The 12146-nt window shown below is 32.3% G+C and overlaps 2 protein-coding genes across 4 annotated transcripts in view; one reads left to right on the top strand and one right to left on the bottom strand.

Annotated features, from left to right (window-relative positions):
- The window catches only part of LOC114329829 (zinc finger protein 888-like), a 46401-nt gene extending 39202 nt beyond the window's left edge, over positions 1 to 7199 (bottom strand). For all 3 annotated transcript variants that reach the window (XM_028279082.2, XM_028279083.2, XM_050647849.1), the window contains exons 1-2: positions 6923 to 7199; positions 6737 to 6862 (exon numbers count right to left, since the gene is read on the bottom strand). In XM_028279082.2, the coding sequence (XP_028134883.2) occupies positions 6737 to 6862; positions 6923 to 7043 (247 nt within the window). In that variant the 5' untranslated portion in view covers positions 7044 to 7199. The remainder of the gene's footprint in view (positions 1 to 6736; positions 6863 to 6922) is intronic.
- Positions 7200 to 7731: 532 nt separating this feature from the next.
- Positions 7732 to 10110, top strand: LOC114329831 (uncharacterized). Its single transcript, XM_028279086.2, has 2 exons — positions 7732 to 7946; positions 7996 to 10110. Exons 1-2 carry the CDS (start codon positions 7861 to 7863, stop codon positions 10070 to 10072), a joined length of 2163 nt encoding a protein of 720 aa, XP_028134887.2. The 5' UTR covers positions 7732 to 7860; the 3' UTR covers positions 10073 to 10110.
- Positions 10111 to 12146: the final 2036 nt, after the last annotated feature.

The raw sequence follows: 12146 nt of genomic DNA, 5'->3' as shown, positions 1-12146 counted from the left end.
AATTCCACAAGGAGAATAGCTTCAGAACAAGTTAATTATTATTGTGAAAGCTTTAGGTCTTCCTTTTATTTTAATCTTGGACGGTAATACTATTTCATTTATAACTAAAAAAATATATATTAATTTATAGTCTCTTATCTTTTTTGTACTGTTTTAAAATGTTTTTAAACTCGTTAAAAGAACTAAATAATTGTCCACACTCCATAGTTAATTTAAAAACACTAAACAAATAAAAAATAAGAAATCACTGACACTCTAACTTTTTTATTTGCGTACACGTTAACGTATACCTAGACACAACCTTATATTTAGGTATATTCTTCTCCTTCTTTAGTTTATTGGCCTCCACCTACTTGGGTATTTGGCCAGCTCTTCGTCGTGGAATAAGTCAAAAATTCTAATGACATTTATCGTATGTCATTGTAATAATATATACCAGTTTGTTAAAATTGGAGTTCTATACTGTTTTTGAAGGAAACGAACGAAGGTTTACTATTGAAAATAAAACCATTTTGTAAAAGTAAAAATTTTCTATGAATAGTTCAAACGATCAAAAACACTTGTAACGTCACATAAATGTATTTTCTACTGACGTTTATAACGTCTAATTTAAAATTCTGTTTACTTTATTGGAAAAATGTAATGTACAACCCAGTGACGTCACGATGCTGGTCACGTTTTGGACCACCTGTTTTAATTTGAATTTTTAATCGTCTTTAGGGGCCAAATGAAAGACAAACAAAACTTTTTTATCTTTGATACATGTTTTAAATTATGTTCTGTTGTAATTTATAACATTTTTTTCGAATTTAAAAATTTATGCAAGTTCCCTATTAGATAACAAATATTAGAGTAAGAATAGGTAGGTACTTGTAACCTTAGAACTAACAAAAAAATTAAATAAACAAAAAAATTAAATAACTATATTTAATATACAGATTCGGCACTTTTTTAACTACCCTATGGGTTATTCAGTGTGTGGAATAAAGATAATATTTAATTGTGTGAATACAAGTGAGATGCAGTCACGATCTCGAATGAGTGGGTTTGATCTTGAAACAGTGTTGCTACATTTCTGTTACATCTTTCCTTCTAAAATATTAGTGAGATACATAAGAGTAAAATAATATTTAATTTCACTAGAGTTCATTGTAAAATTAAAATTAATATTGTCACAAAAAAAACTTAAATAAAGTAGCAATGTAATAGTTATTTTCTAAGTGATTCTATTAATTACTTAATTAGTTAACAAAGAACATTGACTTAAGGAATTGATGCGTGGCAACTACGCGTTATTCCCCTCAATTCGTAGCAAAATAAGCCACGCCCGCCTGCCAAAATTAAACTTCAGTTCAGTCGGATATCCTCTGCCGGTGCGATATGTGACTTAAGGGTCTGCATCGCGCCAAGGGAACCGAATGAAACTAACTACTTGCACGATTGCAGCTTTCTATGCATATCTACGCGGTATTTACGAATGGATTCTTATTTTTATAAGTTTATGGATACGTATTTAAAACATATTTCACCTAAAACATTGTTCTATTTCTTCTATTGTTCTATCTAATAAAAAGCTTCTATTTTTTGTGGCATTTACTTATGTAATTTATTATTCTAAATGGGAAATAAGCCACAATTGAACTTAAAAAACTCCTACTTCGAATGTCGTTGTCAAAATACAAAATATTATCTAATAAATTGAACAAAAATGTTGTAGGTATCCTTCGCTTGATTTCTTCCGTCATGACGTTTTCTTTGGCGAGCAGGGTGCCTAAGGATGTGAATTTGTCCACCGCTTTAAAGGTAGAGTTATCAACAGTGAATTGGTGACCGATGTTTCTGGCTCTATTGTTGGGTGTTGATGCCATCGTCTTAGTTTTCTCCTCGTTTACTTGGAGCCCTATATTTTTTGAAGCATTTGAGAAGGTGACATTTCTTCTAGCTTGCGTGTTGTCGGGAAACTAGGTCCACGTCATCTACATATGCCAAAATTTGAGATGATTTATTAAAAATATTTCCTCTGTTGTCTATTCGGGCATTTCAACCGACTTTTCCAGAGCTATGTTGAAAATGAGACACACCAGCGCATCTCCCGGTCGCAGCCCAACATGCGTTTCAAACGCCATTGTTCGCCCTGTATTTCGACTTTACAACTTTACGCATTGTAGCCTTATTGCAACCAATATTATCAGTTTATCAGTGATGTGGAATTCATCCATGGCTTCATACAATTTAATATTTGTCCTTATTTCGTTGCATATAGGTCGTCGTCGAGATTTCCGTCCAGCATTTTCAACTTTAGATTTCGTAACTATGGATTTTTAAGGGGTTGGGTAGTTAACCCAACGCCAAACCCCCTTTTCGGAGGGCCATTTCACCCGCTCTCGTCACTTCCCGACCCAACTTTCCACCCGGGCTTGGATACCGGATCTCTAGGTTGGGTTGTTCGGTTAAGAGGGGACACCAACGTGAAGGTGAGAGTCGGATTTGAGTAGAAGAGGCTAATTGGAGTAAACTGGAATCAACTCCATGTTTTCGCATTCTACCCCTTTATCCTCAAAAAAAATTTTTAACCTAAATAACAAAATAAGTACTTTTTTTATAAAAATATAACCAACATAACAATAACAATTCTGAATAATTAAATTAAAATTAAAGTCATTTTAAAAAATATTTTTTATAAGAAAACCAACTGAAAAATTTATTCTAAATAATGAAATTAAAATTAAAGTCATTTTAAAAAAATATTTTTTTATAAGAAAACCAACTGAAAAATTTATTCTAAATACCTAATTAAATTAAAATTAAAGGCAAAAACAATTCTAAACAAGTAAATGTTCGAACAAACCACCCTCTTGCAGTGAACAAAAACCGAATCGATCATACAACGACGATCTCATTGCATTCAGCTGATCTGGCTCTACCTCACTGCAGAGCTGAACAATTTTTTGTTGTAATTCTGCTAAAGTGGTCGCTCGTCCAAATTCATGCTGATATATTTTGGATTTTAGCATACCCCAGAAATAAAAATCTAAAGGTGCTAAGTTTGGTGATCTAGGGGGCCATTCTATTGTCCCTCGAGTAGAAATTAATCGTCCCGGGAATGTTTGTTCCAAATAATAATCTGACTGCGGCTGAATTGTGTGCTGGGCAACCATCCTGTTGAAACCAGACATCGTCGAAGTTGGGCGCGACGTTTCGAATTGCGTGAATAATCTGATTTTGCAATAATTCTAGGTACTTACGTCCATTCAGATTTCCCATAATAAAAAATGGACCAATTATATGATCGCTATAAAGTCCAGTCCACACATTTAATTTTTTTGGGTATTGTGTTCGCACAGCAATACTCAATCGTTTATTTTTCCTAGACCAATAGCGGACGACAGATGGATTATGACGTCTGTGGATGGTGAATGAAGATTCATCAGTAAACACAATATTTTTTAAAAAGGTATTGTCGACATTCGACTTCTCAATAATAGCTTGACAAAATTGCATACGTTTAAAATGATTGTCTGGGAAAAGTTCTTGTGTGGTTTGAACTTTATAGCACTTGTATCCATTTCGCTTTAAAATGTTCCTCACAGTGCTCTCCTTTAGGTCAACTTCGTCCGCAATTTGTCTGCTCGAACAAGGCTTTTCTTCAGCAGCTAAGCAGACTTGCATTTCGCGAGCTTCGCGTTCGACAGAAATTACTTTCGGTCGTGGTTGATTCGCAGGACGACATTTTCTAGTTATTTATGCAACCAAAATTTTCGAAATTTTTAATTATTGACCGAACTGTTTTTTTTTGTTGGAATTGGGCGATTTTCAAAATCACCAATAAATAAATGTATTATTGTCAGAATATAATGTCCCACATAATACCATTTTATCATTTGGATCTTTTCTTCTCGTTTATAAAAGTTTGGCATGTTAATTATTTTTTAATTTTCAACCTTATGTGACAACAGCTTGTAAATGTAAACAATAGAACCTGAAATCTGAAATTCGACCTGTTGAACGCGAAAATACGAAAAATAGAAGCAAATCATAAGCCCCTCCTAGCCTTTTAGGGAAATGAGGGGAATATTGCTGTCTGTCTAGTAAAGCTGCGCTGTTGTCACTCATCAATTTGTAAAGTGAGTGTTCTGTGTTAATTAATCAAGTAATTGATGGAATCGTTTAAAAAATAACAATTACATGACTACTTCATTTAAGTTTTGTTGGGACAATATTAATTTTCATTCGACAGTAAACTGTAACGGATTTAAATATTATTTTACATTCAATATCCGACTAATATTTTAGAAGGAATGATATAACAGAAATATAGCAACACTGTCGAATTGTCAGACTCCTTACTTGACTGGAGTGGGGAGACGATCCACAACATGAGTGGATTGTGTCTCACTTGCATTCAAACAATTAAGTATTATCTTTGTTCCACACACTGAATAACCCATAGGGTAGTTAAAAAAGTGCCGAATCTGTATACTATTAATAATAATACTAAACTAAAACAATAACAGAAAATATTACTAATACCATTTCAACTAGGTGCAAAGCTGCAAGAAATGTTTAAAATGATCTCCTTTACAGGTAACAGATAAATTTTATTTTCATCAGTGGCGCACGTACGGGTAATGGTCTGAAATTTTTGAAGAAAAAAATAGTACGCCACTGAGATATGTCAAACTAAAAATCATTTTTGAATTCCTCGTTCAATTGACGACAAAAAATCTTTCTTGCCTTTTTTCATATGCGGCGCCGTTTTTATGCAAGAAAATTAAACATCTTAACGTTTATAAAGTATTTGAACTAAGTTTCTATGCATATGGAAACTACCTCAAATACTTGGTAAGCAGTAAGATGTTTTATTTTTTTGTACAAAAACGGCGCCTCGTATGAAAAAAAGGAAAAAAAGATTTTTTGTCGTAAATTGAACAAGGAATTCAAAAATGATTTTTAGTTTGACAAATTCAGACCATTACCCGTACGCGCGCCAATGATGAATTTAAAATTCTTCTGTTATCTGTAAAGGAGATCATTTTAAACATTTCTTGCAGCTTTGCACCTAGTTGAAATCTTATTAGTAATATTTTCTGTTATTGTTCTAGTTTAGTATTATTATATTGGATAGTTCTTGATGATGTATTCAGAAATGAAAAATATGCGCCAAGATGTTTTATTTTTCTGCATAAAAACGGTGCATCATATGAAAAAAAAAAGAATGTGTGTGTACTTTGTACGCACGTAAGAAGTTATACTTCTATTATATGATTTAAACGAAATTAATATACTTTTTATTTATATTTTTAAATATTAAACTAATTTATACTTACTACTTCTCAAACATTTTTATTAGAACAGTGCCAAAAATTAAAATAATAAAAGAATAAAACACACACAAACACATTAAACAAGCCACAAATGATGTCTGAACATTAATTGTCGAAAATTTTTTTAACTAAATATGTATTTTCTGAAAATACAATTATATAATAAATATACTTACAATCATAAAATGTATTAAAAAAAAAAACAAAAAAGAAAGTTTCTATTGGGACTCGAACCAGTGCTGATAAGAGCGGTTGGTATTGGAATTTATTGGCCTTCTCCGCTTAGCCACCGACACTATGTGCCATTATTTACGAAGATCGACTAACTAAACGGATTAAACTTGTGATATTTTGATATTTTGAAAATTGATCAAATTATTTTAATTTTGAATTGAAATGATTTAGAATTGAAAAAACACAACAAAACATAGAGTAAAAAAACAATATATTAGGTGAATATTGATAGAAATTTTGATGGTAATCAAATTATATAAATAAAAGTATTACATACTATGTATTTTGGCAGATCAAATAGGTAGGTTTATACCCATGATACATTAACAATTATTACGTACCTGTTGCTTTTAAAAACTATTTAAAAGTCACTACAATATTATAAACTTTTTTGTTTCTGTCCTCACAACAATAAAACTAATATATTATACATTTGTTTACCTTTACCTTTACCTCCAAACCACAGCTGCCATATCGGATAATTTTTGACATGTCATTTGAACATCCAATCAGAACAAAGTTATAATGCGCATGCGCCGGGCTGATAGGTTTTAACATATAAAAAAATCACCCTCTATCGCCGGTAAAGAAGTATAACTTCAAAAAGGCAAGAAAGGTTTTTTATCATAAATTAGACGTGGAATTTAAAAATAATTTTTAATTCGAAATATCTCAGTGGCGTACTATTTTTTTCTTTAAAAAATTCAGACCATTGCCCGTAGGCACGCCAATGATGAATACAAAATTCTAAATTGTATGTCAAAAAATTCGTAATAACTACCTCCTAAAACTCACCAAATTTCATTTTCATAGCTCAACTGGTCTTAGAGCAATAAATAAATTGGCAGTTTGAAATAAAAATTTCAACACCCCGTATCTCCAAAACTAAGCATTTGCGGACATATGTTTATAGAGCAAACTGGTATTAATTTTTCATGTAGAATTAGCCCTTAAAATTTTTCATACTTATTTACTAACACCCTGTATAAAGTATGTATTCATTTTTAAGAAATTTTAAATAGTCCTATTAATCATACATTGTTCAATTTTCTGATTTTACTCTGTATAATAAACATGTTTTTAAGTTTTGTCTTGAATTTTTTAATTTTTATCACTTTCTGTTGGTTCAGATTAGTGGGGTTCTACTGTAGTATGGTACTAAATATTACTTATCTTACCTAAGTTAAACTCATTTGGTTCATTCTTCAAGTCTCTCTGATCAAGGGAGGTGGATACCTGACTCTCTACATATCTTGGATCACCTTCATTTAACCCTTCCTTAATTTCAGTTTTGATAGCCCTACCTAATGTAAAATAGAGTTACAATCTCATTGTTTAGTACTAATTATTATTACTTGTCTTACCTGAGTTACTTTCTGGTGCATTCTTTAAGTTCTCAAGATCAGTTGATGTGGATAGCTGCTCCTCTACATGTCTTTGACCACTTTCAACAGACTCTTCCTTAATTTCAATGCTAAATTCCATATCTAACAAATAAACTGAATAGTTGAATACAAACTGTCACAAACTGTAAACCTACCAATTTTTTATTATAAACAATGGCAAAAAATATGAGATTATGAGATAATTTTTATGGTAATGAAAAATTAAACATAATACAGAACATAACCTAAGATTTCGAGTGGAACTGTGTTGCCATTTTTCCCATTTGACATCAGTATTGACAGTTCGTTGGTTGCCATACAGCCACCGTTACACAAGGCAAAAAGATTGAAATTTGGCAGTAGTGAATAGAGGGCCCATAAATCCAAGAAAATATCTGTTAGTAGAGAAAGGGCTGTTTAAAAAATATTTGCAGCATTTCCAAAATATTTGTATTAAGAATTTCGAAAAGGAACAGACCCATCAAAAGAAGAGAATTAATTGATATTATAAATTAATTAATATTATAAATATAGTCAGTAACAAAACAAGACAAATAGCTTTTAGCTTTCCTACTGTGAATCGTTTAAATTTGGATTTTTTATCAGACAATTCATTCATAGGCGAACGTTCAATGCAGTCAGCGACAAGTGGAACAATAGCTTTGTTCCAGCAGAATTTTGAACTGATTCAGAATCGTAATGAGCGTGCGCTTTACATAAAACCGTACGCGTTTTATGAAAAGCGCATGCTCAGTACGATCCTGAATCAGTTCAACATTCTGCTGGAACAAAGCTAATCACAGCAGCGGTCCCCTATAATTTTATTGCCTGATGTCAATGTCAATAGAAAATAGAAGAAGTTTTAGGTTAGCTCGGATTTAAAAAAAGTTAATGCCGTATATTTATTTGTTTAAACTATGATTTTCGCACAGAATTGGTCTCGAGCGTTATTGAAAAGAAATATTTTAAACTCATGTCGCTATCAACATGGATATATTATTCTGTAAGTGTGATATTAATGACTTACTTCAACTCTAACCATTTCTTTTTAGGGTTCCTGAAATAGGAGAAGATGTGGATGGTAAAGATTCTGCTTCCAAACAAACTTCAAATTTACCGGAATTTAACAATGTTACCATTGAAAATTGTCGGGCAGCTATTGCTAAACAGAGCCTGGAGTTTGAAGAGGGTGTAAAAAATATTGAAAAAGAGATAGAAAGTAATCCCAAAGGAGATATTTTTCAGCAAATATTTAAGCCTTTAGAAGTAGTAGGTGGACCTCTAGATGTTACATGGGGTGTATCTAAGACTCTATACTTAGGCAACAGTACGTTAATGCCAACATCAAGTTATATGGCCATCCATGAAAGGGCTAGAAAAGCTAGAGCTTCAAAGTATAATAGTAAAAGCATTTATAGTGCTGTTAAAACAGCTTTGAATATTAAGACTGAGAGGAGTAGTGAAGAATCTAGAATTTTACAAAAGTTTGCCACTGAAGGTCGGTTGAATGGACTAGAGCTTGATTCTACAAAAAAAGTTATCTTGAGTGAGTATTTAAACAAATTAAATAAGGAGAAAACTCTCTTTAGACAGAAGACAGAAGTATCCACTAAGCGTTTTACACAAACAATATCGGATCCAGAAATTATAAAAGATATACCAAAATCTGTTCTTAAATTACTAGCGATTGACCCTAATAACGCTGATAATGGACCTTGGAAGTTAAACCTCCAACCTTACAGTTATATGCCTGTAATGGAATATTGCTCGGAACGGGATATACGATGGAATCTATGGCAGGCTTTAGTTAGTAGAGGTAGTAAAATGGGAGATAGTGAATTGTCAACTAGTTTACATATAGAAGAAATTCGTATGCTTAGAAGAGATGTAGCTGGCATACTTGGATTTGAAACATTTGCCGACATGTCCCTGCAAACGAAAATGGTCAAAAATACTGCAGAAATTAAAAATATTTTACTGAGCTTATTGGAAGTTGCGAAAAGTGCCCAAGATGCAGAAGTTAAACAGTTGTACGATTTTGCAGTAGAGAATGGATTTGAGGATGATAAACTTGAATTGTGGGATGTACCTTATTGGAAAAGGAAGCAACAACAATCTTTATATGCGTATAGTGAAAATGATTTTAAACAATATTTTCCGTTAAAGACTGTTTTAAGTGGCTTATTTAGATTGTGTGAAAAACTATTTGATATTCACATTAAAGAAAGGAGTGGAGCTACTGTATGGCATAAAGATGTAAAGTTCTATGATATATTTGAAAAACACAGTAGTGCTCCAGTTGCAGGTTTTTATTTTGATCCTTACGCGAGAGATCAACAGAAACTAAAAATCGAGAATACTGGTTGGATGGTTGCTATCCAAAATAAGAGCACTCTTACTGATAGGATACCATTAGCTTCTCTTATATTTAATTTTGACCCTTGTACAGGAAGTAAGGATTCATTCCTGAATTTTAAAGAAGTTAAGTCACTGTTTCATAAATTCGGTAATAATCTACAACATCTACTCACACGGACAAACTACTCTGAGGTCGCAGGTTTATCAAATGTTGAGTGGGATGCAGTTGAAGTATGTGGATATGTATTAAGTCATTGGCTAAACAATAAATCTGTAATAGACAGTATAACCTCCCATTGTGAAACAGGTGAGAAACTACCAGAAGATATGTACAAATCGTTAGTTCATACAGATAAACATATGGCAGGATTAGACCTATGCAGAGACCTATACTTAGCTTCCTTAGATTTAGAATTACATACCTCAAAAGAGTTCTGGCTGGATATTGTCAAAATGTTGTGGCCAGAACATAGGAATTTTACTTTGCACAAAATAGATGTCCATCTATGTTCGTTTACACAGATATTCAGTGAAGAATGGGCTGCAGCATATTACTATCATATTTGGTCGAGAATGATAGCCGCTGATATTTATAGTGCATTTTATGAAGTTAGGAGTGATGAAGAACAAACAAAAGAAGTGGGTAGAAGATTTCGAAATTTGTTTTTAGCTTTAGGTGGAAGTGTTGATCCAGGACAGATTTTTAGAGAATTTCGTGGACGTGACCCTTCTCCAAAAGCATTGTTAAGTTCGTTAGGTTTAAAAAAATAAATGTTTTTTATTGTAAATAAAACTGTTATATAAGTAAATATTTTATGTTTACTTTACCTCATTACTACCATACTTCATACAGTGTTCTCTTATCATATTACAACATATCATGTACATTCATTATTCTTGGAAGTAGATATAGAACTGTCTTCAAATCTCATTTTACATTACCTTCTTTAATTTCGTTTTTGCAATAAGCTTTTTCTTTGAATGTTTTTGCAGTTTTTTTCTTATCTGCCATTCCTTCCATATCTGTCTTGAACTTACTGCCTATTTTTGTTGGATAGGTATAATATTATATGCTTGATATATTTTTTGCAGTTCCAGTCTTTACTTTAAATATGAATTGAACTACTTAAATAATTTAATAAATCATCATCATCATTCTCTTTGCGTTATCCCTATGTGGGGTCGGCTTCCCTAATTGCATTTCTCCACACAATTCTATCTTGGGCCATATCAATGTTAATCCTCTTTACCAACATGTCCTGCCTTGTCGCCTCCCCTCAGGTCTTCTTTGGTCTTCCTCTCCTACTCCTTCCAGGAATCTGCACTTCAGCTATTCTTCGTATTCGGTGGTTAATGTCTCGATGTTGAACATGACCAAACCATCTTAACCTATGCTCTCTCATTTTGGCATCAATTGGTGCCACACCTAGACTTCCCCTAATTTACTCATTTCTAATTTTATCCTTCTTTGTCATTTATTAATAATTTAATAAATGAACTACATAAATTTAATGGTATATAAAGGAAAAGATTCCTCTCATTGGCTGATGTATGCCACAATAAAAAACTTACTAAGGAAGTAAAACTTCACTTGTAGGTAGATGGTATATAAATTTATTAAAATTTTTATCTAAAATGATCCAAATTGGATTGAAGTGGGTACATCTATAGTACAAAAATTTAATGGTGTTAGATATTGTATTAGGTACATTAGATTTTTGTTTCTTCATAGGAAATTAAGAATAAGTTATAATAGATCTTTTTTCTCTACTGGTTTTATTTCTTTTTCCATAGTTCATTGATTTCTTCATTTCAACTTTTTTTTTTAATTCAACATTTGTCTCGATCGGGATACGTTTTATTTTATTTTGAATGCTTTTATTTTTAAAACATTTCAATAAACTGAAATAAACTTTTGAATAGCAATTTTAACTCTTCTTTCCATAGTGAGTTTTTGATGGCCTATTTGTTGTATTGTTTTACAATCTTCTATTTTACTAATCTCCTACCTTTACTTGCCTTTACCCTTTACTAATCTATTTACAACTTTGTTCTTTATTGCTCATAGTACTTAATGGAATATACCTACCTAAGGACATACAGACTAATGGCTTGATTACACGTAACGAGTACAGTGGCGAGACAGCAAATATACTAGGCCGAGAAAATTATACTAGGCCGAGACAGTGCGTGAGGGCGAGAGATGGTTTATACGTATTTAGCAATTTTTGAATTTGGAGGCGAGTCAGTTCAGTTTCGATTCACAAAAACAATAAGGAGTAGGGGAACATGGGTAACAATGAGACACGGGGAACAATGAGACACCTGTATTTCTGGCTACCTATGCGACTTTTTCGTCAAAATTTTGGCATGCGCGCTTTAGCTTTTATGTAAGGACCACAAGGTTTCTGTTTGTAGGCATCCCACATGTTTAGTTTCGTTCCGACCGGCAGTGAGTGTTAATATTTGACCAATTATTTTTTTGTTAAAGGTAGGTATTTTTGAATTTTAAACGAAAAACCTGTTTTCTTTCATTTTTTGGCGAATGGATAATATGCAGGGCCTTATTGTTTGATAATTGGAGATATTTTTTTCATTAAATCGATTAAAGGTTAGGTTGAAATTAATTTTTTTTTTGTTGTAAAGGTCGTTTGGGTAACAATGAGACATTGCTTGTTGGGTAACAATGAGACATGTCGCATTGTATCCCATAATGTAAATTATTTTATATCTTAATTTTAAATTAATTTTTGAAAAAAAATGACGCGAAATCCTCCTAGGAAATTCGACAAAGGAACAATTGCGTACAGCTGTAGATGCTGGATCCAGCATCAGAAGAGTAGCT

This window comes from Diabrotica virgifera, chromosome 3, assembly GCF_917563875.1.
Source record: "Diabrotica virgifera virgifera chromosome 3, PGI_DIABVI_V3a".
Taxonomy (NCBI): Eukaryota; Metazoa; Arthropoda; class Insecta; order Coleoptera; family Chrysomelidae; genus Diabrotica; species Diabrotica virgifera.
Note: the sequence above shows the minus strand (reverse complement) of the source record. Positions and strands in the feature narration are given on the sequence as shown.

Bases quoted from the DNA above. Each gene is read 5' to 3' on its own strand.
- LOC114329831 (XM_028279086.2), top strand. From the start codon at position 7,861: ATGATTTTCGCACAGAATTGGTCTCGAGCGTTATTGAAAAGAAATATT. The intron at 7,947-7,995 runs GTAAGTGTGATA...ATTTCTTTTTAG, and splicing joins CAACATGGATATATTATTCT to GGTTCCTGAAATAGGAGAAG.